Source organism: Capra hircus, chromosome 4 (assembly GCF_001704415.2).
Source record: "Capra hircus breed San Clemente chromosome 4, ASM170441v1, whole genome shotgun sequence".
NCBI classification, from domain to species: Eukaryota; Metazoa; Chordata; class Mammalia; order Artiodactyla; family Bovidae; genus Capra; species Capra hircus.
Window position 1 is genome coordinate 27,160,196 of NC_030811.1, and position 27,911 is coordinate 27,188,106.

Below are 27,911 nucleotides of genomic sequence, written 5' to 3' on the forward strand. Positions count from 1 at the left end.
TCGAACTGATGTTCATTCTGGGTTTTTCATATGTAGTCTTCATTATGTTGTGACAGTTTCCTTCTTTAATATACTGTTGAATTTGGTTTGCTACTACTTATTTTAAATTTTTTCTTTTTTTGTATCAGTATTCCTAAGGGGTATTGTTGATTTGTAAGGGTTGTTTTTTTTCTTTTTTCCTCGTAGTATTTTTGTCTGGCTTTGGTAACAGGGTAATGGTGACCTCATAGAATTGGGAAATGTTTCCTCGCTTTTTCAGTTTTCGGAGTGAATCTGAGAAGGATTGGTGTTAATTCTTCTTAACATATTTGATAGAATTCACCAGTAAAGTCATCTGGGCTTTTCTTTGTTGGAAAGTTTAGGTTACTGATTCAGTCTGTTCACTCATTATAGTAATACAGTCTATGCAGATTTTCTGCTGCTTCTTGATTCAGTCTTGGTACATTGTGTATTTCTAGGAGTTTGTCCATTTCATCTGGATTATCCAGCTTGTTAGTGTACAGTTCATAGTATTTCTTATAATCTTTTTTATTCCTGTAAAATTAGTAGTAATGTCTTTACCTTTGTTTCATTTCCTTTTTCTTAGTTAAAATCTAGCTAAAGGTCTTCCCAGGTGGCTTAGACAGTAACAAATTCACCTGTAATGCAGGAGACCTGGGTTCGATCCCTTGGTCAGAATGATCCCCTGGAGAAGGGAATGGCTACCCACTCCAATATTCTTGCCTGGAAAATTCCATGGACAGAGCAGCCTGGCAGGCTACAGTCCATGGGGTCGCAAAGAGTTGGACATGACTGAGCGACTAACACTTTCAAAGGTTTGTCAATTTTGTTAATCTTTTTCAAGAATCAAATCATGGTTTTTCTGTGTTCTATTCTGTTTGTCTTTGTTCTAATCTTTATTATTTCCTTTCCTATTCTAGCTCTGGGCTTAGTTTTTTCTTTTTTTCTAGTTCTTTAAGATATAAAATTAGGTTGTTAATTTGAGATATATTATTTTCATTTAAGTGTATATGTATAGCTATGAATTTCCTTTTAGCACTGTTTTCACTCCATGGACAGAGGAGCCTGGTGGGCTACAGTCCACGGGGTCGCAAAGAGTCGGACACGACTGAACGACTTCACTTTCACTGTCACTTTCACTCCATCTTGGATGTAAGCTTTGCTATGTTGTATTTCCATTTTCATTTGTCAAGATGTCTTCTTAATTTCCCTTCTTTGACCCATTGGTAGTTTAATAATTGATATTTAGTTTTTTCATATTTGTGAATTTTCCAGTTTTCCTTTTGTTAATTTCCGGTTTCATTTCATTTTGCTTTATTTATTTATTTGGTTGTGTGGTGTCTTAGTTGCCACACATGGGATCTTCGTTGCATCATACACATCTTTCCTTGTGGCAGGAGGGCTCAGTAGTTGCAGCTTGCTGGCTCTAGAGCACAGATTCTGTAGTTGGGTGCACAGGCTTAGTTGCCTGGCAGCATGTGGAACCCCAGACCAGGGATCAAACCTATATCCCCTGCATTGGCAGATGAATTCTTAAACATTGGACCGTCAAGGAAGTTCCCTTTTTACATTTATTAAGACTAATTTTGTGGCCTAACATTTGGTTTATCCTGGAGAAATTTTAGCCTTTTTGAGGTACCTTTGCTGTTTCCTGTACTGGCCCCAACTGGAAATCTGGACTGTTTACCAGTCCTCTTCCTTGGTGAGCTCTGAATTCCACTTTTTATCTCCCCATTCTTATGAGATTCCCCTACACTCTTCAGCTTCTTAAGCCTCTTGTCTTCCATTTCAAATACATAAGTGCCTTGAGGGGAGAGGTAGAGCCAAATATTAGGCTGAACTCTCCTCTTTCTTGTCTCTGGAATCTGTAGCTCATGTTCTAGATGTTTTGGTAGTTCTGATGGCTTCAAACTAGTTCTTTTGATATTTAATTCATTTTTTTCTATTTGTTTTTGTCTGGAAAACTGATGTAAAGCCAGCTAGTATGGTAAAACCAGTGTTGAGATACTTGATTAGTGCTATGAACGTTACAGCTTCAGATTGTTTAGGGAGCATGTAGTGCATGAAACTAACTCCTATATATTAAAAAGCTTCACTGTGCTTTCCCCCCAAAAAATGTAATTTAAATTTTTACAAGAAAGATTTTATGATAACATCTGCATCTTCATTTTTTAAATGTATGCCTTGGGGATACCTTATATTAGGGCTGCAAAGTCATATTTATTCTTAAAGACAGTTCCAAAGGACATGTTAAATAATATTCAAACATCATCAACGGTGCTTGAAAAATAAATCTTTGCATCCGTACACCCAAGTTAACAGTTCTGCAGAGGGGCTTATCTGTTTTGTTTTGTCTTTTGGTTCTGCCCTTCATTTTTGAGATCTCTATTTTTAAGGACATAAGGGTATTTGTCAGAAATACAGATAAAATTTATACAGAAATACAGTTAAATATTAATAAGAAAGATATGATTGGTGTTTTTTGCTAGTTTCTGCCATTCAGATTAAAGCACAGCATGACACTGCACCATCAATGCACTTTTCCGCAAGGGTTCTAACCTGGTGGGTTGACAGGTTTCACTAGAGAGAAGGACTTCATACTACTTTAATCTGATAAGCAGTACTGAGTTTTGTTCTGTTTCTTAAACACAGATATAGGAAAACCACACAAAGCAAATGTATAACTTGTTGAATTAAGATAGATGTTTTGAGTGACTTAATCTTCTTTCTCTCCCTGTTCTGTAGAGGAATGTGGGTCATTTGACCTCTTGAGTTAGTTTCCCTACAATCTTGATTTTGTTTATTACGTAGTTAGGATGCAGTTCTACTCTCCTGTGTATTTCCTGCAGATTGCCACCTGGATCCTGAGGCTTAATGAGATGCAGGTTTGTTCCTCTGTCCTTGTGGTGATCTGCTCTTTCAACAGGAAGCACATAATGTCTGATTGTCTGTCTTCATGATCTACTACTGTGAAACAAATTATCCTGAACTCCCAAGACTTTGTGACTTAAACCAGAAACCATTTCATTGTATCTCATACCTTTGTAGGTCATGAACGTGAGGAAATTCAAGCAGGGCTCTGTGAATGATTCTTCTCCATGAGGCTCCATTTGGTGGATGGACTCTTCTGCAGGCTCTGAGATGACTTCAGTTACATGCTTGACACTCTGGTGGCAATGGCTGGAAGACTTGACTTAGTTGAGCTTCATTTGCTTTCCATGTACTCTTAGGCCTCTTTCCGGTCTCTCTAGCAGAGTAGTCTCAGTTTTCTTAATAGTAAATGTTCAAGAATTTAAGGGCTTCCCTTGTGGCTCAGCTGGTAAAGAATCTGCGTGCAATGCAGGAGACCTGGGTTCGATCCCTGGGTTGCTGAAGATCCCCTGGAGAAAGGAAAGGCTACCCACCCCAGTATTCTGGCCTGGAGAATTCCATGGACTATATAGTCCATGGGGTTGCAAAGAGTCAGACACGACTGGGTGACTTTCACTTCAAAGAATTTAAAACCACCACAGTAACCAGTGAATATTTTGGGGAGATAGTTTGTTGTATTTTACCATTTATCCATGAGTCTTGCTTGTAGCAATTATTTCTGAGGTGTTAATAATGGTGGTGATTTTCTATTCCCCTCCTTTCCTTTTATTAACTAGCATTCTTCTGTTAAAAAAAAAAAAAGATGTCTTATATCCTGCAAATAACCTCTTATTTACTTAGTTGTCACTCACATCAGTATGTACTCATGGATTTTGTTTTATTTTTGAATTATCCAATAGTATCATAATTTGTTACTCCCAGGTTTTGTAGTTTAGGCCATTGAGAGCTTTTTTGGCACCTATGTCCTTTAGTTTTTAAAATATTTTTTTGGCCTGCTTTCCTTGTAGTGATGCTGTTCTGCTCATTGTCGTCCCCGCCCCACCCTCACCGCCACCCATTGCTATATATATGGCATTTGAACTCAGTGGTTTCTTTTTTGTGAAATTAGTTGTGTTTTTTTTTCAACTTTTAGAAGGAGGCATAGCTAAGGAAGTAGTATCTCCAGCTTCATAGAGCTTCCTTTTCTGTTGTTTTCAGATGGTATTTACAGATACGGTGGTTTGATTTCTAAGATTTCCTAGCTTTGTTCCCTCTTTTTCCCCTTTGTCTCTGTTGTCCTGTTGTGTATAATATTCTTTTCACAGCAGTTTCTGCTCATTTGGGGCCTTGCCCTGACTTCAGGTTTAAGAATTGATAGAGGCTAGGCGGTTCCATCTCCTTAGACCTTACATAGGCCTGTTTTATCACTTGCTTTTGGATTGGGCAAACCCTTTTCTGCTTTCAGCTGCAGTCTTCAGATGGTTTCTCTGTGTTTTCTAGTGACTGCCTGTTGACACTTTTGGTGTTCTCTCCTCTTAGATCCATTAGATACCTTGTTGTTTCTCTCTGCTTCTATATTTACTAAGATTGAAACAGACCTTTACTAAGGTCTTACAGATATCACTGGTATGTCCCCATCCACTATGTTTTGGGGTTCTTGGAGATAACTAGATAATACCTAGTTTTGTTGTAAAGGTCTATAGTGTTTTGGTTTTGCTCTTTAATTGCTCTTGTTTTCATGGGGGCACTTATGGTTATTCTAAGACTTGCTATTGGCTATTTTTAAAAATATCAATTTAAGCAGGATATATTTTGATGGCATATTAAATCATAGATATCCTTAGGTTATTGGTTAGACAGTGAATGGCTAAAAACTATGTGGCTTGGAAGATTTTTTGTGACATGGTAGGGATAAAAAGTACAAAAAATTAATAAATACATTTTATCAAGAAGGAAGTTAATGTTTCATGCTTGGTTTTCATCAACTTATTACTTGATTAAAGCTAAGTTTTATGTCCTAAACATTGTGAGTTTTAGAGTCTCTTTTCAGTTTACTTTGGGAACTTATATAGGCCATTTCTTTGACTTTCCATTTATCTTTGGAAAGATCTTGAAGAATCGTTGTGTATTACTTGTGAAGTGCTGTCTTCATAAGAAATTAAGTAGTATGTGATCTCTCTCTGTAGTTGGCTCTGTTATTGAATTGAGATTAAAAAAATTTTCAGTCTGTTATTACCAGCCCATTTTAGCCTGCTCCCATGAAGAGGCAGTTTGGTATAGTTTATCAGTTGTTAATTAGTTGCCTGCTTTATACTGAATGAGTTTGTTCCTAGAGTATCTTTCAAAATAAAACTTTTTAAAGTCTTACAAGTTTTTATAACTTGTAAAGAGACCAAATTAACAGAGACCAAATTCTGTGCTTTCGTTCTGTTTGTTATTTCCATCGATGCTCCTGTGAAAATGATTTTAGTAGCATATGTAGCGCTTTGGCAGATATAAAAACATAAGAAAATTAAGTATGTGAGATAGTTTTTCTGCCGTTTTAGTCAGCAACTAAATATTGAAATATAGGCCTATTTAAATATGAAATACCAATATATTCTCCTATTTATGGATGTTATGATAGCTTCCAAATACAATTCTCAGAGTGAACAAAAGCATACTTATTTTAAATGGATAAGAGAAGAAATATCCAACTTATAGATTAACATTGGGAGCTATACAATGACATTTTAGTTTTATTAGAAACTTTGAGACATTTTTCTTTATACTGTCCCCCTCTACATGATTAATAATTCTAATCAGCAAGACTTAGATTTCTTTATTCAATTGATAACTTTCATGCCTTCCTAGAATCAGAAGATTTTAGGTAGTACTTTTGTTGAGCTCAGCCTATAAAAATATGCAGTAGTTTGAAGTTTTGACTGAATTGGTTGGTAATTTATCTTTCAGATTTTTTTCTTTCATTATACTTTAGTCTAAATAAGTTTGTATGTGTATTGAGGTTGCATGGCATTAAAGTTGTTTAGAAAAGTAGTTTTTATGACTTTTTTTTCCTGTCGCTTTTAGGTTCATGCATGGGAGATTTCAGACCAGTTGTTACAGATCCGGCAAGATGTAGAATCATGCTATTTTGCTGCACAGACCATGAAAATGAAGATTCAGACCTCATTTTATGAGCTCCCCACAGACTCTCATGCCTCTTTACGGGACTCATTACTAACTCATATCCAGAACTTGAAAGACTTGTCACCTGTTATTGTAACGCAGGTAAATCCTATGCTTCTCATTAGGAAAATTTGTAAGGCCATTTGGAATTATCAGGTTAATTTTGATTAGCAGTGCTAGGCCATGAAAAGTGATGTTAACTTTTTAAAGACTCATTGCTGTATTCTTAGAAGTGAATAGAACGTGAAAAATTTACGTCTTTGTATGTATCTTAGAATTCATTTGATATCAGACTAACTTAAATAACAAAATTGAGGGAGGTGTTTAGGTTTTCACAGTCACATTATGTGTGTGTGTACACATACACACACACACTCTTATTACTTTGTAGATGATAAAGTACTGTCCTGGGTCAGAGGTCTACATAGTTGCCTTTTTAAAAAGTCCTTTCTGGACTGATTAGCTATTAAAGTCTCATGAATGAAATGGTAAACTAGAGCATCTGGCCTTTCCACCTTAGATAGGGAAATACATTACAAAGGAAAAGTGGATGACACTTCCGTGAATACATACTCACATGTGTTCTCTGCCTGGCATAGAAGTGCTCTTGAAGAGGAAGGAGGCTTTTGCATAAGACTTCAAGATAAGAAATGAAAGCAGAAGGGATATGGCACTCTTACTGAGTGAGTCAAAGGGCTGACTGTCAGTAACTTTGGCTTTTTGACAAAGTATAAGTCCGTGAAGTTCTATGGTATTGCCAAATAAAAGTAAGTATTGATATAATCTGAGGAAAATCTACAGTCTGTTCTTTCTGACTTCTTTTTGTTATGTTTTAATTTGGTTTTACATTTTTAAAGGTTAAATTTTAAATCCCAGCAATTTGTAGTTAACCCAGAATTTACATGACACATAGTTGTAAGGGTGAGAAGAAGAGTGGTATCACAGTCTTAAGTTGCCATATTGTTTGGAAGAAATTTAGTTTCTTTGCGTTCCAGTTAATATTGTTGGTAACTCTCTTTCTGTTCTGTCTATTCATTTATTTAATCTCTCTTTTTACTCAGCTGGCTTTAGCAATAGCAGACCTTGCCCTACAGATGCCTTCCTGGAAGGGATGTGTACAGACATTGGTGGAAAAGTAAGTAGCTTGTTTTGACTATATGCTGGCGTTTGGAATTACCGTTAACCTACATAGAGAAATTTGTTAGCAAAAGCTGGACATCTGGATTATTTCCCCCAACTTTCCAGTATTCTTGCCAGGATAATCCCCTGGACAGAGGAACTGGTGGGCTATAGTCCATGGGGTTGCAAAAAGTCAGACATGACTGAAGGGACTGAGCATGCCCAAACTTTGGCATAGAATTATTTACTATTAACCTTTGTTACAGTATAAGAAAATGATTTAAAATTTAAATACTCCAGAGTATGTCATATGGAACGTTAAACACTCATATAGTTTACACACACACACACACACACACACCCGCACACCCACCCACACTCTTCTTGAATTAACTACAACAAAACCTTTTGTTGTCTAGTGGATCACTCCCACTAACTGTCATATCTATGGTCTTTATAAAAATATAGTCAGAATGTTTATTCTTACTAATTGGGATTCATTTCATGTCTATAAAAAGGACAGTATTATTTTTAGATATATGGAGCTTGCTGCTTTGAATAAAGCATTTCCTCATGATCTTGGCAAGATAATCTTGATATTTGCTTGCATTTTGGCATTTGGTTAGGAAATTATTTTTAAACAAAGTGCATGTCCTTTTTACTACCAACTATAGTGTGTCATTAAAACCTTTATGTAGATAGTTTATTTTTTGTTTTAAGAAACTTTTTATTGATAATATTATGCATGCTCCTTAAAAAAATTCTAGCAGTATGGAAGCTTTCAAAGTAAAAAGCAAATACTTTCGTCTCTTCCTATTCATATTTTATAAGTAACCACTATTAGTGACTTACTGTATAGCCCTCTAGACTTCCCTTTAAGCATTTTAAAATAAAGAGGTGCATACATGTATTAATATGCATAAACATGTGTTTTCTTCAGTTATACGTAATATGTTTCATATACTTTTTTTGTGGACATCTTATGTTATGACACAGATACTCATTATAATGTCTATATATTCTCCATTGTATGATGACTGTAACCTTTTTTATCCTAATATGAAGGACCTTTACATTTTCTCAGTATTTTTGCTATTATTAAAAAAAAAATACTTGTGCATATACATCTCCATGTGTGTGTGAGATTTTTCTGAAAGATAAATTTCTGCAAGTGGAATTGCTGGGTCATAAATTATTGTGCAAGTTGAAAGTTTGATTTCTAGATGTCTTTCCAAAAGAATGTATCGGGTTTTTATCCTCTTTAACTATAGTGAGAATTCTACTTTGTTGTCATGGGTTATTCTGATGGCTGTTTTTATCTTATGTGATTGTGTATTTTTGGGCTCTAAATAACTTACAGCTCTCCTCTTTTCTTGCCTAGATATAGCAATGATGTAACTTCTCTGCCTTTTCTGCTGGAGATCCTTACAGTATTACCTGAAGAAGTACATAGTCGTTCCTTACGAATTGGAGCTAATCGGCGTACAGAAATTATAGAAGATTTGGCCTTCTATTCTAGTACAGTAGTATCGCTATTGGTATGTTTGAAATACTGAGTTGTTACCTATGTGCAAAAAGCTTTGGTGTTTATTTTGTAACTCAGTAGCACTATTGTAAAATAGCTTTCTTAGCAAAATTTGGCAATGATAATACTATGGTGTTTATATAACACTTTACAGTTAAAAAATACTTCAGAAACTATACTTTTTGAGCTTCTAAGTAATGCTGTCAGGGTGGTATTATCTCCATTTTATGAATGAGAAACAGGTTTTAGAATTACACAACTGCTAATTCAGAATTTAAACTCAGGTCTTCTGATTACATATCCCTTGTTCTCCTCGTTCCTCCTACCAGCTGTAGGCTCTTGAGTAAGGACTGTGCTCCAGGAACTGCATATAAATTTACTTAAGGAAAGGATCCTCTCTAAGAGATAAATTGAGAGTTTTTGATAGGGTGGTGGTACAGGACTTTACTTGACCTTTGAATAATATCATAATTATAGAATATACTGTTCTTATCCTTTTTGATTAGGTGGAAATTTTAATGTCCTCGACCAGGGTAGGTAAATTTATGGTTCATGGGCTGTTTGTAGATGAAGTTTTACTGGGACACAGTCATGCCTGTTCAGTTACATGTTGTCTGTGGCCATAATTTTGGGCTAACATAGCAGAATTGAGTAGTTTTCACAGAGACCATATGGTCTGCAAAGCCTAAGATATTTACTATCTGACCCTTTTGTGGAAAAATTTTGCTGATTCCTGAACTAATAATTGGTATTAAATTGATTATTTAGCCCATATACCACTTTTTAGGTCTTGTGTCTAGGTCAATTTTCTTGACAGTGTGGTTATAGTAGATTATTTTTCAGGAATGTATTTCAGTACTTCACCATCATAGAACTTTTCATTTGAAAAACAAAGTTTGTTTAAAATTGTGTTCATTAGAAGTTCATTGGAAAATTATTTTTTTAAGTTAAATATGTTTTCAATTAACCATTTATTTTAAAGAAATCATGTAATAGAAAGTTAGAAAATATAGATAATCAAGTTACATTCAAACCATTTATCACGCTGTTAATCCTTTAGTATGTATCCTCTGTGAACGTGTATACATATCTTGAAAATCCAAATGAGAATATGCTTCACCCACCCTTCTGGAGCCTGCTTTTCCAGTCTTCCAGCTTCATCTTTCCATTTCAGTAAATTTTTATATCATCTAATAAATACCTAGACCATATTCACATTTCCTGAGTTGGTCCTAACATATTATTTGTAGCATTTTTTCATATCAATAATTAGTCTAGAACCATGCCTTGTATCGAGTTGTTATGATCACATTTCCTCTTCTTCCTTTTTTCAAAATGACACTGATTTATTGAGACTGGACTAGTTGTTTTATAAAGCATCTTCTTACCTCCTGGATTGTCTTTGTCTTTGTGTCATTTAGTTTGTTTTTCTGTTCTCTATAATTCCTCTAATTGGAAGTTACATCTAGAGCAGCCCTACTCAGTAGGAATTCCTCAAGGGAATTAAGCCTTAAATGCCCTAAAGTATCTGTAGTTTCTCCTATATACCATTCATAGGATGATTGATAAAATAGACACTCAAATCATTTTCTGCAAGACTTAATTCTTTCCCAGGAACTTGGTAAGAAAGACTGAAAGACTTTGATGGGTTAGTTTTAAAAGGTTAAATATTTTTAGCTAGAAAACAACTTAGATATTTCATGCTGCAATTTATCAGAAGATATACTTTTTGGTTGACGTTCTGTTAGTAATGCTATGCTAGGATTGACTAGATTAGAATGATGACAGTTTGATTCTTCCATTTATAAAGTTTGCTTCTCCCCTTACAATATAATGCAGTTTGTATGAATGTTAAATTCTAAGTTTATAATCCTTGCCCTAATAATTTCATCATGGTTTGCAAAATAAAGTTTTGCTAATTCTTTCTTTCTACATGTATATTAACATTCTTCTGAGTTCCCACTAGACAGGCAGGATGAATCTTTAATTTTTAATTATTCTGTTTTCTCTATAAGGATTTTGTTTTAAAGATAACTTAAATGTTGCTTTTTCCCCTTGACTTTCTCTTTATGGTGTATTATGGGCCCATGAGTTTCATTGATTCAGGGTCTTTGCTTAAGTTATTCTTTTGATGCTTTAAATGTTATGACTTTGGCCACTGGAGCATATCTTTATTTCCTCACAGGAAAAAATAACTAGTATTCATCTAGTTATTGCCCCAGATCTAGAACCCTTGGTTCCTTTTAGCATCAGTTTGGGTCCAGTCAGGAGAGAGAAATCACCTATTAATTTATTGGGACTGTTCCATATAAAGAATGTTTAACTATTAACAGGCATCTGTAGTAATAAGGGATTGTCTAGTAAGAGGTGAAGAGAGCTCTAAAGAATATAGAAATAAAACAGATACAAGGAGCAGTCATTAAGGTCAAGGCTAAGATAGAGTTTCTAGGGAAGGAAACTCAGTCCCTCTTCCAGGACTGAGATTCAAACCCTGTTGGTGATGGTTTGTTCATGGTTAAGAAGTCACTGTGGTGCTACATGCCACTGAAAATCTCTCCTCTCAAACTTGCTAAAAATCTGCTTTCTAGGAAGGCCAAGAAAGTTGTTAGGGAAGGTATCTCACCAGAGGCACTGTGCAACAAAATCAGCTGGGTGTGGGAATGCCAGCGGAAGCTACTGGCCACTGTGCACTGTAGGCACTGGAGAAGCTAAGTGCACTGAATCTGTTGGTAAAGAAGAATGTACATTCGTTAGGAGCCAGGAGCAGTCTGCTGAAAAACTGTTGTTGAGGATGAGAGTTGGTGCTGGAGAAAGTGCTGGCCAATGTACTGCAAGAGCTGGACACCAGAGAAGCTATGAGTCTGGGGCTGAAGAAGCTGCATGTTCTTTAGAAGGCTGATTAGTGAGCACACTAGAATGAGGAAGCAAAACGCTTTTCCTTCTGCACTTTCTCTTTAGTGACCTTCTGACAAAAAGTTAGTGCCAGTTGGCACAGGAAAAAATATTTAAAGGGCCCAGATCCATTTTCACAGAGTAGTTCTAAAAGGGTGAATTTGGAGCTGAGAGGCAACAGCTCTGCAGCGGGCCACAGTCTTGCCTTTTAACTTAGCTCCCATAGGTGCTCTTTTACACATATTTAAACACCAGTGCAGTGGTGTAACAAGCAGATAGAAAATATGGAACTACTACAGTCCTCACTTATATTGATTACAAGGCTGTAATTGGTATATATGGCTTTTTCCTTCCACAACTCATTTCATGTTTTCTCTGCTGCTATAGGTTGAATATTTGTGTGTGCCCCTGCCTCGAAATTCATATGTTGAAAACGAATCCCCAAGGTGATGGTATTGGAGATGTGGCCTTTCGGAGGTGCTTAGGTCATGACAGTGGAGCCCTCATGAATGGGATTAGTGCCCATATAAAAGAGACCCCAGACAGCTCCTTTCCCATTTATGCCATGTGAAGACACAGTAAAAAGACAGTTGTTTATGAAACAAGGAGCAGGTCCTCAGCAGAGACTGGTGCCTTGATCTTGGACTAACAGTCTCCAGAACTGTAAGAAAGATTTCCATTGTTTTATAAGCCACCTATTCTGTATTATTCTGTTAATAGCAGCCTGAATGGACACCTGCCCTGACCAGAAACTTCGCTGCTTGTGATTCTTTACTCTGTGAAGTTACCCAAAACTTCATTCCCAAAAAGTCTGAGCCCTCAATCATCCTGCCTTGTGGATTGTTGTTTCTGTAGTTTTCCATTAACCTTTTGGGCATGGAAGTAACAGAGAGACTCCCTAGAAAATCCTCTGGGTTCCAGACCTTGAACTCCTTGCTTTGATTATATAGAAGCAATATAGTATTTCACTGGTAATTGTGATTTGTCACTTTAGTCTGTAAAATAACTCCTTTTCCTATTGGTTCAGTGGCATAAGAAGCTCCCATTGTCCGGGTGGTAGTATTATATTCCAATTCACTGGAATTATTTTTGAGTTTGCTGGTGGAAACACACCTTCTTTGGGACCCAGATCTCCAAACTAATAGAGCTCAGAGTTGCCCATTACTGTACTTCCTGTACTCTGATATGAGTTTCTTGATTTGATATGATACCATCATGGTTAGATGTGGTATTCTTTGAGTCTATGAATGATAATGCTGACAGAAGCATTACAAGCAGGGAAGACAGTTCTATATCCAGAATTTGGGTCTATTCCTATGAGAACAAATCTCTGCTTCCTCCATGATAGAAGCCAATATAATCAGTGAACCTGGTCCCCATGGCAGTTGGTGCCACTGGGGACTCAGTGTTCGTCTCTGCTGTTGACAGACACTCATCAGTAGTGTTTACCTGTTAAGCCTTGGTAAAGTGGAAATCCGTGTTAATATATGTTTAGCCTCCATCCCTACTACTCTGGCCACTTTGTTTATGAGCCTATTGAGCAAGCACTGGATGGCTAGGGAAAGAGGCTGACATTGTTAGAGTTTGTCATTTTGTCTATCTGTCATTGGGAAATTCCATTATAGCGATGCTCTGGTGGGTATTCACATCGGGGAGAAATCTGTGCCCATTTATATGTCATTCATATACCTCTTTCTCAGACTTGCTTGTCACCAGTCTTCCAGTCTTGTTTCTAGCAAATCCCTGATCATCCATCCAAATGATTGACAAGGGTCCATGAATAAGTGGCGATCCAAATTTCTGGTCATCTCACTGCAGACATGGTGGACAACTATACATACTGCTTGAAGTTATGGCCACTAGGAGGGTTTTCCCTCAGCATTGGCCTTCACTGTGGCCCCGGAGTGGGCCTATAATGCTGTAGATGTCTGCCTTCAGGTGGTACCAGCATATGCAGATCAATCTGTAATCCAGGCTTGAATGTTTTCTTCTTCAGTTATCCAGTTGTAAAGACATCCCAGGAGGCCACAGGCATGGACTGAAGGGGGTGAATCAATGCAAGAATAAGTGGTGTCAGAGAATCTGAGCCACCTATACTCATGTAACATTTTTGTAGCTTCCAAATCTTCCTATACTCAACCTCTATCATTTTCATCTGATGACAGGTCTCTGTTATGCATGCCCAATCTTAAGACTAGGTAGTTCAGACAATACTTAGTTCATGGTGGAAAGCTCAGGCCACATGATGTCCTATGGATAGGCCTGCCCAGGTCTTATAGCAAGCCAGAAGCTGATTTTCAAAAGACAAATAGTTACCTGCAGAAGAGTGCATAGATTTGTTCCAAAATTCTAGATATTTGCACTATAATGTTCCTATTGGTACTTCCCAGAGACTCCATACACTCAATGAAGACTCAAAGAAGTATACTTGTGTCAATGTTTGGCTCAATCTAGTGTTATAGTCCAGCCTTCCTCAGTCTAACACCTTTCTGTGTGTTTCCTAGGTTTCTTCAGACACATGTAAGTAAAGTTTCACAGTTCTATTGGTGTATAACAGGAGGAATCCTGTTCCCTTAGAACATTCTGAGATTTGACCCTAGTTTATGAGTGTTATTGGGGATGTTTGTGGAAGGTGTTGAAGAGATTGGGCATCTTCTTTCAAGGCCTCTGTCTCAGATAGGGTTATTACAGGGCTTTGAAGCTGAGGAAGGCTTGTCTCAAACACTGGAAGGCAGAGGCTACTTCTGTTGGAAAGGAAGACTCAAAGTGACTTGGATTACCAGTTTCATTAGGGTCCAACTGGGTGTCCCCATTCCAAACTTCAGAAGTCTGCTGTTTACCTGTCAATTTCAGAACTTTGACATGAGAAACTTGGTAGGACTGTAAATTCAACTGTTTGTAATTCAGCAAGCCACACAATTAAATTTTGTATATGAGTTTGAGCAGTCTTATAAGAGCTTCATTTAGAGCTGTCATGGAAGTTTGCTAGTTCTTAGACTGTGACTTGAGCTGGGTTAACAGACCCAAGCTTGTAATTTTGTAAGCACTCAAATGACTAAAAAAAATAAAGCAGCCACTATAGTCCTTATAGTTATTATTACTGCCATGATGATCAAGTGCATTTAGCTACTTGGACTTGATTTAGCACTTCATCATGATTAATGATAGATGATATCATGATATCTGAAAAATATTGATATATCCTTGTGGGACTTATTAAACTCTATAAGTCTCTTGTGTCTTTTGTCATGTTTTAGAACTTAGAAGATGAAATTAGTCCACAATTACCAAGAAAAATATGTACTTGGCTGTGATAGCAGATACTGAAGACTTCTTAGAACTTTTTTCATTTAGTTCCCCCATGTTCTCTTTAATGTTTTTATTCTATATTTTCTTCTTGTTAGTATTACACTTTGTGGTCCATTCAAATGGACTTATTCCTAAATATTGTATTGAACTTTAAAATTTTTTAAAATATTATTTTTCTTGCTCTTGAACTAAGCCTGGACTCTAATATTTTTCTCCCTTCATTTATTCTCCATTTTGTTAATTCAAGATCAATTATTATTTGTTCTTATTCAGTCACTAAGTCCTGTCTGACTCTTTGCAAACCCATGGACTAGAGCACACCAGGCTCCTCTGTCCTCCCCTCTTTCCTGGAGTTTGCTCAAATTCATGTCCATTGAGTCAGTGATGCTGTCTAACCTATCTCATCTTCTGCTGCCCCTTTCTCTTTTAGCCTCGACCTTTCCCAGCATCAGGGTCTTTTCCAGTGAGTGAGCTGTTCACATCAGGTGGCCAAAGTATTGGAGCTTCAGCTTCAGTTCTTCCAGTGAATATTCAGGGTTGATTTCCTTCAGAATTGACTGGTTTGATCTTCTTGCAGTCCAAGGGACACTTGAGAGTCTTTTCCAGCACAATTTGAAAGCATCAATTCTTTGACACTCAGCCTTCTTTATGATCCAACTTTCACATCCATACATGACTACCAGAAAAGCCATAGCTTTGACTATACATGGACTGTTGTTGGCAAAGTGATGTCTCTGCTTTTTTAATACACTGTCTAGGTTTGTCACAGCTTTCCTTCCAAAGAGCAAGCGTCTTTTAATTTCCTGGTGATGGTCACCATCTGCAGTGATTTTGGAGCCCAAGAAAATAAAATCTGTCACTGCTTCCACTTTATCCCCTTAGGTTTGCCATAAAGTGATGGGACCAGATGCCATGATCTTAGTGTTTGGAATGTTGAATTTCAAGCCAGCTTTTACACTCTCCTGTTTCACCCTCATTAAGAGGCTCTTTAGTTCCTCTTTACTTTCTGTCATTAGGGTGGTATCATCTGCATATCTGGGGTTGTTGATATTTCTCCTGGCAATCTTGATTCCAGCTTGTGACTCATTCAGCCCAGCATTTCAAATGATGTACTCTGCATATAAGTTAAATAAACAGCATGACAATATATAGCCTTGTCATACTCCTTTCCCAATTTTGAACCAGTCAGTTGTTCAATGTCCAGTTCTAACTGTTGCTTCTTGACCCATATACAGGTTTCTCAGGAGACAGGTTATGTAGTGGAACTCCAATCTCTTTCAGTTTTCCACAGTTCGTTGTGATCCACATAGTCAAAGGCTTTAGCACAGTCCATAAAGCAGAAATAGATGTTTTTCTGGAACTCCCTTGCTTTCTCAGTGATCCAGTGGATGTTGGCAGTTTGATTTACCTTTTCTAAACCCAGCTGGTACATCTGGAAGTTCTTGGTTCCTGTACTGCTGAAGCCTGTCTTGAGCGATTTTGACATAACCTTGGTAGCATGTGAAATGAGCGCAGTTGTACGATATTTGAACATTCTTTGGCATTGCCCTTCTTTGGGATTGGGATGAAAACTGACCTTCTCTAGTTCGGTGGCCACTGCTGAGTTTTCCAAATTTGCTGACATTCTGAGTACAACACTTTTTTAACAGGATCATCTTTTAGGATTTTTAATAGCTCAGCTAGAATTCCTTCACCTCCACTAGTGTTGTTGTAATCCTTCCTAAGGCCCACATGGCTTTATATTCCAGGATATCTGGCTCTAGGTGAGTGACCACACTATCGTGGTTATCTGGGTCATTAAGTCCTTTTTTGTATAGTTCTTCTGTATATTCTTGCCATGAATACACATGCAGTGTTCCCTTGATATCTCTAATTTTCTTGAAGAAATCTCTAGTCTTTCCCATTCTGTTGTTTTCTTCTATTTCTTTGCATCGTTCATTTAAGAAGGCCTTCTTGTCTCCCCTTGCTATTCTCTGGAACTCTACATTCAATTGGGTATATCTTTTCCTTTTCCCTTGCCTTTGGCTTCTCTTCTTCCTCAGCTATTTGTAGAGCCTCCTCTGACAACCGCTTTGCCTTCTTGCATTTCTTTTTCTTTGGGGTGGTTTTTATCATTGCTTCCTGTACAGTGTTATGAACCTCCATCCATAGTTCTTCAAGCACTCTGTCTACCAGATCTAATCCCTTGAATCTATTCATCATCTCCACTGTATAATATAAGGGGATTTGATTTAGGTCAGATGCGAGTCTGAGTGAACTCCGGGATTTGGTGATGGACAGGGAGGCCTGGCGTGCTGCGATTCATGGGGTTGTAAAGAGTCGGACACGACTGAGCGACTGAACTGAACTGAACTGAATAGCCTAGTGGTTTTCTCTACTTACTTCAGTTTAAGCCTAAATTTTTCAATAAGGAGCTCATGATCTCAACCACAGTCAGCTTTTTAGGTATTGTTTTTACTGACTCTATAGACTGTCTCCATCTTTGACTGCAAAGAACGTAATCAATCTAATTTCAGTATTGACCATCTGGTAATGTCCATGTGTAGAGTCATCTCTTGGGTTGTTGGAAAAGGATGTTTTATAACCAGCATATTCTCTTGATAAAACTCTGTTAGCCTTTGTTCTGTTTCATTTTGTACTCCAAGGAGAAACTTACCTGTTACTCTGGATAGCTCTTGACTTCCTCCTTTTGCATTGCAATCCCCTGTGATGAAAAGGACATCTTTGTGTGTGTGTGTTTGTGTGCTAGGAGATGCTGTAGGTCTTCAACGAATTGGTTAACTTCTTCAGCATTAATGGTTGGGGCATAGACTTGGATTAATGTGATATTGAATGATTTACCTTGGAAACAAACTGAGATCATACTGTTGTTTTTAAGATTGCACCCAGGTACTGCATTTTGGACTCTTTGTTGACTGTGAGGGTTACTCTATTTCCTCTAACAGATTCTTGTCCATAGTAATAGATATGATGGTCATCTGAATTAAATTCTCTCATTTGAGTCCCTTTTAGTTCACTGATTTCTAAGATGTCAGTATTCAGTCTTGCCATCTGCTGCTTGACAGTGTCCAGTTTATCTTGATTCATGGACCTAACATTCCAGGCTCCTGTGCAATATTGTTCTTTATAGCATCGAACTTTACTTTCCTCACCAGACACATCTATAGCTGAGTGTTTGCTTTGGCCCAGCCAGTTCTCTCTTCCTGGAGCTATTAGTAGCTGTCTGTCCATCTTGAGTGGTGCTGTACGGCATGGCTTATAGTTTCATTGAGTTATGCAGACCCCTTCGCCATGACAAGGCTGTGAAACATGGAGGGGCTGAGATGATGAGTGCTAAAGACGATTCTCTTGATAAGATTATATTAATACAGAAGTGGAATCTAAGAAATATAGTTGTTTCTGAAACATATGTATCTTTGAACCTCTGTGTAGTTCAGCTTCTTAGGTTAGAAAGTGGAGATAATAAAGATAATAGTATATACATCCTTGTACAATTTTAGTGGAGATTAAATTAATTAAGAGCAACAAGACAGTGTCTCGCAAGTAAAAAGCACTTTTAACTGTTAGGCTGTTATTGCTATCCTTCTCAGTATCATATCTATAAAGTAATCGTAAAAATATTTCATTTTTTAACAATGTTTTAAATGTAAAAATTGGTGTTATTTTTATAATTTTTTTCTTCTTTTCAGATGACTTGTGTAGAAAAAGCAGGAACAGATGAGAAAATGCTTATGAAGGTCTTTCGCTGTTTGGGAAGTTGGTTTAACTTAGGAGTTTTGGACAGTAACTTCATGGCTAACAATAAGTTACTAGCACTCCTTTTTGAGGTTTTGGTAAGTAATGGCTTCATTTATGAAATGACTTCTGTTTATTTCTGGCACATAGTCACTTACAGTAACTGACCTTATGGGATATAAGAGTGTTTTTGGAGTTTTGCAGTGTGAGTAGGAAGTGTATGGTAAGAAAGCAGCACTGTCCCTTCCTTGTTGCCGAATATCACATTAAGATATTATTTTCAGTGCTCAGAATAGAATGTAGTTAGGTTTAAGAGAAAAGCAGTTTTATATGTAGATCAGTGATTTACATGTTAAAATTCAAGTAACAAAAGTACCATTGGCATCTTTTTCGTTATTTTTGAAGTATTAAGTTGTGTGTTTCTAATAATGACCATTGGGTGGTTGAGACAATTACAGATCAGAATATTATCTTCGTAGTTGAGATAGTTAAACATTGGTGAAGTCTCTCAGTCGTGTCCGACTCTTTGCGACCCCATGGACTGTAGCCTACCAGGCTCCTCTGTCCATGGGATTTTCCAGGCAATAGTACTGGAGTGGATTGCCATTTCCTTCTCCAAGGAATCTTCCCGACCCAGGGATCGAACCCAGGTCTCCCACATTGTAGACAGACGCTTTACCATCTCAGCCACCAGGAATAGGGTATGTATAAGATGAATTTTGGGTTCTTGAGATTAAAAGTCATGTCTTTTTATATACTGGTACGTTTCTTTCTTAAACTTTAATAATGCCTAGTAGTACATTCCTCTGTCTTGGTTGATGGGAGTGCTTAGAATAAGATTAGTTTTTAGAACAAAAAGCAGCAGTATCTCAAGCACAATTGTTAAACGGGTCTTTGGAGGTGGGTGTGACTTTGTCTCTTTGTCCTTGATGGTTTTCCTTCCATGAACACATATTAGGGTAGAAATTCTGTATTTCCATTCTGGGTGTACGCTGGTAAACTATTTAGAAGATGCTAGCATGGTAGGCTGCAGTCCATGGGATCTTGAAGAGTCGGACACGACTGAGCGACTTCACTTTCACTTTTCACTTTCACACAGTGGAGAAGGAAATGGCAACCCACTCCAGTGTTCTTGCCTGGAGAATCCCAGGGACGGGGGAGCCTGGTGGGCTGCCATCTCTGGGGTCGCACAGAGTCAGACATGACTGAAGCAACTTAGCAGCAGCAGCAGCAGCATGATATTAATTGATATCACTGGATTTAAGAAGGAAAAGGAAAATGGATTCTTCAAGGAGACATTTTAGATATTATCTATAATGTTTTTAGTGTATTTTTGCCGTCATTCTTGCATCAGAAGCTAAAATTCAGGAAAATTAAAATGCTAGTAATTGTTTTGCTAATCGTTATCTTTGTCTCCATGTCTGTTGATGCCATACCTTAATGACAGTAATTCTGATTTTCATCTCACCAGGTTGTGTGAAAGAGTAGTCAGTATTAAAAAATCCAGGTCCTATTTTTTTTTTTAAGTATATAAATATGATAACGTATGAATGGAGGACAGGCTAAAATACACTTCAAACTTCAATGATGACTCTTGGGAACTGAGATTGGGGTAGAGAACAAACTAAGTAATGTGCCAGATATATTGCTGTTGTTTTCTCTATTGATCCAGTGTCATGACCAGTCCTCTGTTACTTAAGAATGTTTCTAGAGTCAGGGTCAGATATATTCTCATTCTTATATTCTTTCAGTGGTTTGCAGTCATGCCACATAAAACTAAATAGTTTGCTTTATGCTAGGGCCTCCTTGGTGGTTCAATTGTAAAGAATCTGCTTGCAGTACGGGAGATGTCAGTTTGATCCCTGGGTTGGGAAGGTTCCCTGGAGAAGGAAATGGCAACTCAGTGCAGTATTCTTACCTGAGAAATCCCATGGACAGAGGACCCTGGCAGACTACAGTCCATGGGGTCACCAGAAGGGTTGGACATGACTTAGCAACTAAACAAATGCTTAGGCCAGGACCTTATTATATAGCTTTTTTTCTTATACTTCTTAAAAAATATATATTTTAAAAATAATAATTGATATATACAAAAGAGTAAATTTGAACATTTATTTAACTTTTGAAACATTGTAGTACAACGAATATTTTTGAGTTCACCACCACTCAAAGAATAACCTAATGAATAATTTGTGTCTTTGTGCTTTTCCAACCCTGCTTTTATAGCTTTTTACCCCCTTGGAGATTCTAAATGTCCTTGTTTTTTATTATTCACAAACGACCAGTATGCCTTTACTAAATTTATCCAGTCTCTGGACTGTTTAATAGAACCCCTAGGGGCCTCCCTCCTTGAACCTTCTAATATGCTCTAGTTTTTTTTGTTTGTTTGTTTTTGTTTGTTTTTTTTTTCTTTTTCTTTTTTTTAATATGCTCTAGTTTGTATCAGTTGCGCCCAGTTGTCATCCTGGGACTTTTCTTTACTCTGCTATGGATTGGATTAACCTTTTTTTTTTTGGACCCATCTCAGATACTTTCCTCAGAAGGATATGTGGGAAATAAATGCTGAGTTTTTGCATGCGTTCTTGAGAAATATTTTTATTTCATTCTTAATTAATGATTTAGCTTAGATAGAGAGTTCCAAATTCAATATTCTTTTTCTTCAAAATTTCCAAGGCCTTGTTTTCCTGTATACTGGCAGGTATCATTACTAATGAGATGAATAACTTGATTTTTGCTCCTTTCTAAGTTACCTTCTCTTTTCCCCAGAAGCTTTCAGAACCTCTGTTTAACCTTAGTATTCTGAAATATCGCAGTAATGTGTTAGGTTTGAGTGACTGATATTTGTTGAACCTTTTCACTTTTAATAGTACTTGAATATCAGAAAAAAGATGGAGAAGATTTCCATGGAAAATAGGGCAGGGAACACAAGGCATTCCAGGAGGGACTAGTAAATGGGAGAAAACATGAATTTTAGAAGTCATGTGACCATCTATGATTGAGGTACCAAATGGCAGATTTGCTTGGCAAATAGGGAAATAATAGTCAGAAATAGGAAGACTGATGGATGTTGTCTCGTTGGAGGCCATGAATATTAGGCTGTTATGCATATATAAAGTACATGTTCAGAAACAGGTTTTAATTGCTGTCCTATTGGATTACAGCTTAATTATCTTACTTCCCTATTCCTGCTACCTCCCAGCAACAGGATAAGACCTCATCGAACCTACACGAAGCTGCTTCAGACTGCGTGTGCTCAGCTCTCTATGCCATTGAGAATGTGGAAACCAACTTGGCATTAGCCATGCAACTTTTTCAAGGAGTCCTGACATTGGAGACAGCCTATCATATGGCTGTGGCACGTGAAGATTTAGATAAGTGAGTAGTTATTAAGGGCAATAGACCATACAGCCTGGGATTCTTTTAAGTCACCTTCTGTTCATCCATATTTTGCCACTGAAGCCCTGTCTCTAGCTTCAGTTATTCTTTAGAGTTTATAGCTAAAAAACATACCAAATCTTAACTGTACCTTCAAGTTTTAACATCCAAAAATTTTCTCCAAATTATGGAAGGAAATGAGAATGAGATTGAAGAGACTTAAAGAGTCTTCTTCATCTCCAAATCTCTAAGACATGCTGCCACATAAGTTTGGTAGATTTAAAAAAAAAAACCTCCATTCTTCATGACCCTGTGTAAATATATACATTGCATCCTCAAGATGCTCTGCTATTCATCTCTGAACCAGGAGTGGAAATCAAATGCAGAGGGAGATGTGGTGATCATGCAGAATAGTAAGTTTTAGCACTTACAGAGGATAAGGCTCTAAGAATTAGGGATGACCTTTGAAGTATCAAGTGTGATTTAATGGGAATTTTCTTCAGATGTTTTAATAATTGAGAATTTGAACTGACTGACTTACATTTGCTTATATGTTTAAAAGTATATGATTTAAGGAAAGATGTTTGCTAAGGAGATTGTGCTACACCATAGCAAATAATCACTACATGTCTCTTAGGCCAAGGATTGTTTCTTTATTTCATTAACTGTGTCTGTGAGTATGTACACATAATATACAGATACCTGACTTGGTGTTCTTATTCATTTTTCCTTTATAGAGTTCTGAATTACTGCCGTATTTTCACTGAACTTTGTGAAACTTTTCTTGAAAAAATTGTTTGTACGCCAGGCCAAGGCCTTGGAGACCTACGAACTCTGGAACTGCTTCTTATCTGTGCAGGGCACCCTCAATATGAGGTAGTGTTTACACTATGCTGATGCCATTGTTTTTCAATTGTATGTTTCATATTGTCTACGTTCTGTTATCTCCTATCCACCTTTTTATTTGTGGGAAATTATAGTTTTATTTTCAATTAATATCATGAAGCATTTACTCTGTGGTGAATTAAAAAAGAAAATTATATGTCAGCTTCTGCTATGATTCTTTTCTGTTTTCCTACTTGGTTTTAGCTGGGCTGATTGGTACATAGCATGAAGGAACCTGTTAGGAACAAAGCTTATTACTTTTCCAATGAGGCCCCCTCTCTAGCTTTAGTTATTATTTAGAGCTTTATGCTTCAGAAATATACCAAATAGTAACTGTACCTCCAAGTTTTAAAATCCAAAAATTTTCTCCAAATTATGGATGGAAATGAGAATGGGATTCAAAGGACTTAAAGAGTCTTCTTCATCCCCAAATCTCTAAGACATGCTGCCACTTTTAAGTTTACTAGATTAAGAGAAAAAAACAAAATAAAACAAAACTCTGTTTATTCAAAAGGCTTTATATCCTCTTAATAGTACAAGAAGTGAGAAGAACTCCCAAGCTTGGTTAGCTCTATTTAAATAGCTTCATTTTGGATCTTTGATGGGAAAAGGATGGTAGGGCCCCTCTCAGGGAGGGGCCCAGTAGTTCTTGTGAGTCTCAGTGTTTTTTCTGTGATCACATAGAAGATAATAATGTGTTTGCTTAACATACTTTCATGACAATATCTAGATTTTGTTGAAACTCAAAACAGTTTTGGGCAGAAGTATTGTTCTATGTAATAATTATCTTTCCTTTAAATAGTGCCACATATAAGATAAGCTATGGTTTGTACAGATATTTGTAGGTTTATCTGCTGAGAGGTATTTTAATTTCAAAAAAATAATTTCAGAATTTAGGGAAAAAGACTAAATTTTAAAGAGATTTCTGTATCTGTTTCTCTAAATTTAGAATCCAGTGTATTGCTGGAGAAATTATCTCAGGCCTAGACAGAGAATGTAAAGCCAGTCATCCTAAATGTTGAGTTTTGGGTCTAACATGGAAAGATAATTTGGGAAGATAAAAATCTGCTAGAGAAAAGGTGGCTGCTGAACTGGTTCCACTACTACTAGTTTAAAGTGTTTCTTTCCTATTAGCCCTAGTAATAATAAAACTGCCTTCTTTTCTGGTCCAAATAAACCATGTTTTCTCTTTCTTTTGATAGGTAGTAGAAATTTCCTTTAATTTTTGGTACCGACTAGGGGAGCATTTGTACAAAACGAATGATGAGGTTATTCATGGCATCTTCAAAGCTTATATTCAAAGGCTGCTTCATGCCTTGGCTCGCCACTGCCAGTTGGAACCTGATCATGTAAGTTTTCTTCTCTATTTAATCATGTCTTGATTTCCTCTTCTTTTCAGTGCTAACTTGAAAGGAACTGAAAAGATAGAGAATAAAGCTAATGGAATCTGCAGGTTTTCTGTCACTCTAGCTTACACTGAGGAAGTCAATACCAGTTTAGTGAAGAGTGCTATGCCTATGTAGAAAGAAATCAGTCCTGCTGAGTTAGTAATTCTTCTGGGAATTCACCTTAAATAATTCTGCTGAAGAAAAAAATTGTTATGTACAAGGCATTTTCTATAAATGTAAAATATGGTAAATCCATGTACAAGAGTATAGAAGAGGAAATTCCTCGGGGAGCCAGTGGTTAGGACTTGGTGCTTTCACTGCTGTGGGGCCCAAGTTCAGTCCCTGGTTAGGGAGCTAAGATCCTGCAAGCTGTGCCCTGTGCCCTCCCCACAAAAGAGTGTTATAGAAGAGTTACATAAATTATTATGTAGCAACTTGATGAATCATAATGCAGCAGTTAAAAGTAATTACTTGACTTCCCTGGTAGCCCAGTGGTTAAGACTTTGCACTTCCAATGCAGGGGGTGCGTGTTGGAGACCTAAGATCTCATGTGCCATGCAGCCGAAAAAGTAGATAATAATAAATAAAACTAAAAGAAACTATAGAAAAAATAATATGTTTTAAAAATAATAACTTGAGATAGCAATAGTTGGTATCCTAAATTAAAAAATGAGAATGTAAAATTTTATGCTGTGTATTTTTAATAGTATAAAATACGTGGTTGGATTAAAACTAAACACAAAAATGAAATATTTGTGTGAGGACATGGAAAATAACATGACTCTCCCCTGAACACATAAGTGCAAATTTTTCTTTATATTACTTATGCTGATTTTATAATTTAAAATGTAGAAATAATCTATTTGCTTAGAAGAAAATATACAAGAAATATTATAAAACAGTTAATCAGAAAATGCTTCAACCACATTCTTTGCTTAGTTATTTCAAATTTTATAGTGTTTATTTCATCATTTTGGTTGGTTAGTTTAGTATCTCTATGCTTCAGCCTATAAATTGGAGTAGATTTTTTTTTTTTCCTATTACTATTAAACCTGGCATGAAAATTGTCTGTGCTCTTAATGTTAATGTTGTCATCTGAGTTATGGTATTTTGTATTTCCACAGAACCTTAGTGATGATTTAGTTCAGTGGTTTTCACTACTTTTTTTTTAAACTGAGGAATCCTGTCTTCAGCTCCATAGTGCTTGGAAACATGAGTAAATAAAAACAGGGCTACTCTGGTTTAAATGGCTGTGTTTGCTTGATCTCTTTGCTAGTTCTGTGGTACCATTTCCCTTGTAGGTAATTCCATACATTTGTAGGTGTGCCATGCTTCGTAATTCATTATCTCATCCGAGTCAACCATTATTTCCTCCTCATTCCTTGGCTTTAATTTTTTTCATCTTAAATTAAGAATGTTGAATTAGATTAGCAATTCTCAGTAATACTAAGGGCTTTTCTCAGAAACTCATGGTCCAAGATTCTTATACATACCCATAACCATCTCATAATTAGTAAACCTTTCGTCTGTGGGGTCGCACAGAGTCGGACACGACTGAAGTGGCTTAGCAGCAGCAGCAGTGTACTCACAGGAGGATGTTAGAGTAAGAAAAACTTCAGAAGCATGAAATGTGAATGATCTCTGTATTTTTTAATGAAAAAATTAAAATATACAGCAACGGTGAAATAATTTTATAATGAATATCTGTATTCAGTTCAGTTCAGTCGCTCAGTCGTGTCCGACTCTTTGCAACCCAATGAATCGCAGCATGCCAGGCCTCCCTGGCTATCACCAACTCCCGGAGTTCACTCAGACTCACATCCATCGAGTCAGTGATGCCATCCGGCCATCTCATCCTCTGTTGTCCCCTTCTCCTCCTGCCCCCAATCCCTCCTAGCATCAGAGTCTTTTCCAATGAGTCAACTCTTCGCATGAGGTGGCCAAAGTACTGGAGTTTCAGCTTTAGCATCATTCCTTCCAAAGAACACCCAGGACTGATCTTTAGAATGGACTGGTTGGATCTCCTTGCAGTCCAAGGGACTCTCAAGAGTCTTCTCCAACACCACAGTTCAAAAGCATCAATTCTTTGGTGCTCAGCTTTCTTCACAGTCCAACTCTCACATCCATACATGACCACTGGAAAAACCATAGCCTTGATTAGACGGACCTTAGTTGGCAAAGTAATGTCTTTGCTTTTGAATACACTGTCTAAAGTCTAATATTCTATTGTGTGTCTAGTTGTAGTAATGATTGATTTTGGTAGGTCTTGAATCGTAGTTTCAGAGACTTATTCAGTAATAAAAAGCTAGACTTTATCTATTATAGATAGACTTATAGTCTAGAACACTTTCTACCTCCTCCACTCTAGATTTTTCTGGCAACAGGGCAGGATGTAGCTTGGACATGTCAAAAAAAGAGTTTCTCATAGTAAAGGTAGAGAATAGGTTGTATTGATTTGACATATCTTAATGTTTGGGATACTTTCTGTGGTAAAATGTCTTTGTGATTTATGCAATTTATCTTTTTATTCATTGGGACTGAACTGCTTAATGGATTTTTTATTCTTTTAAAAGTTAGTGAAAGCCTTAGTGGGTTTAAAACAAATGTTATCTGATTTGAAATTTCAGGAGGGGGTTCCTGAGGAGACTGATGACTTTGGGGAGTTTCGGATGCGGGTGTCAGACCTAGTGAAGGACTTGATTTTCTTGATTGGATCTATGGAGTGTTTTGCTCAGGTAAGCCCATTTGAAGATTCTAATCAGCTTTACCAGTCATTTAAATTGTGTTCGCTTTTGTGTCTTCTCTAAGTGTTCCATCTTTTTCTTCAATCTTGATGGCTAAATGGGACAGTAGATATGCAGGTGCCTAGCACACTGCCTGGCATATAGTAGCTATGTTTATTTAGTATCTTACAAGCCAATTGCAGTGAATAGTTCAGTTATTGTTTTACACTATATTCTTGCTAGTGAGAGCTGTTCCACTTGTACCATTGAAATGGAAGATCATAGATAAACCTTAAAGCCCCCAAGATACTTAAAGGGAATTTGGACCTAGCCAGGAAAAATAGACAAATTTTTGTGCTTTTAACAAGTATGTATCAACTCCTGGCAATCTTAGTTTTTTGGCATTTTGTTTGTTTAGTTATGGTTAGATTCCTTTGCAGTTTCATCCCAGAGATGACTGTAGTAGAGTAGAAGAATCATGTCCTATGATTTTCCTAACAATCAGTGAGTAACATTTTAGGTCTTAAGGTTACAGTCATCACCATTCCATGTCACTTAACATCAGCATAATATCAGGTGGTTTTCATATTGCTGGATCATGCTCTGAATCCTGAAATACTGATTCTGATGGTTTATCAGTCATACTGAACTGACCTAATTTGGAAGATGGGTAACCCATGCATTTGGTGTATTTTGGGGTATCATCTGATCTAGAAAGTATTAATATAATTGTAACTGTATTTCTTTATATTAAGCAAAGTGTGTTTCTTGACCTAATTACAAAGGGTTAGGGATTCTTAGAAAGCAGATTTAAGTGAGATCCCCACTAAATCACAGGCAGATGCTTTGTGCTCAGATTTCAGGTCTTTTCTCACTGGCTCCGTGACTTTGAACAAATTACTTGTTCTCCAGACCTCAGTTTACAAATGTACATTTATTGTG

The 27,911-nt window shown here is 36.9% G+C and overlaps 1 protein-coding gene across 2 annotated transcripts in view; it reads left to right on the plus strand.

The window, feature by feature from the left end:
• The window catches only part of TNPO3 (transportin 3), an 83,650-nt gene that overhangs the window by 22,162 nt on the left and 33,577 nt on the right, over window positions 1–27,911 (plus strand). For both annotated transcript variants that reach the window (XM_005679459.3, XM_005679457.3), the window contains 8 exons: window positions 5,920–6,120; window positions 7,080–7,153; window positions 8,519–8,675; window positions 18,553–18,696; window positions 21,798–21,973; window positions 22,711–22,849; window positions 24,061–24,207; window positions 26,874–26,981. In XM_005679459.3, coding sequence (XP_005679516.1) covers window positions 5,998–6,120; window positions 7,080–7,153; window positions 8,519–8,675; window positions 18,553–18,696; window positions 21,798–21,973; window positions 22,711–22,849; window positions 24,061–24,207; window positions 26,874–26,981 — 1,068 coding nt within the window. In that variant the 5' untranslated portion in view covers window positions 5,920–5,997. The remainder of the gene's footprint in view (window positions 1–5,919; window positions 6,121–7,079; window positions 7,154–8,518; window positions 8,676–18,552; window positions 18,697–21,797; window positions 21,974–22,710; window positions 22,850–24,060; window positions 24,208–26,873; window positions 26,982–27,911) is intronic.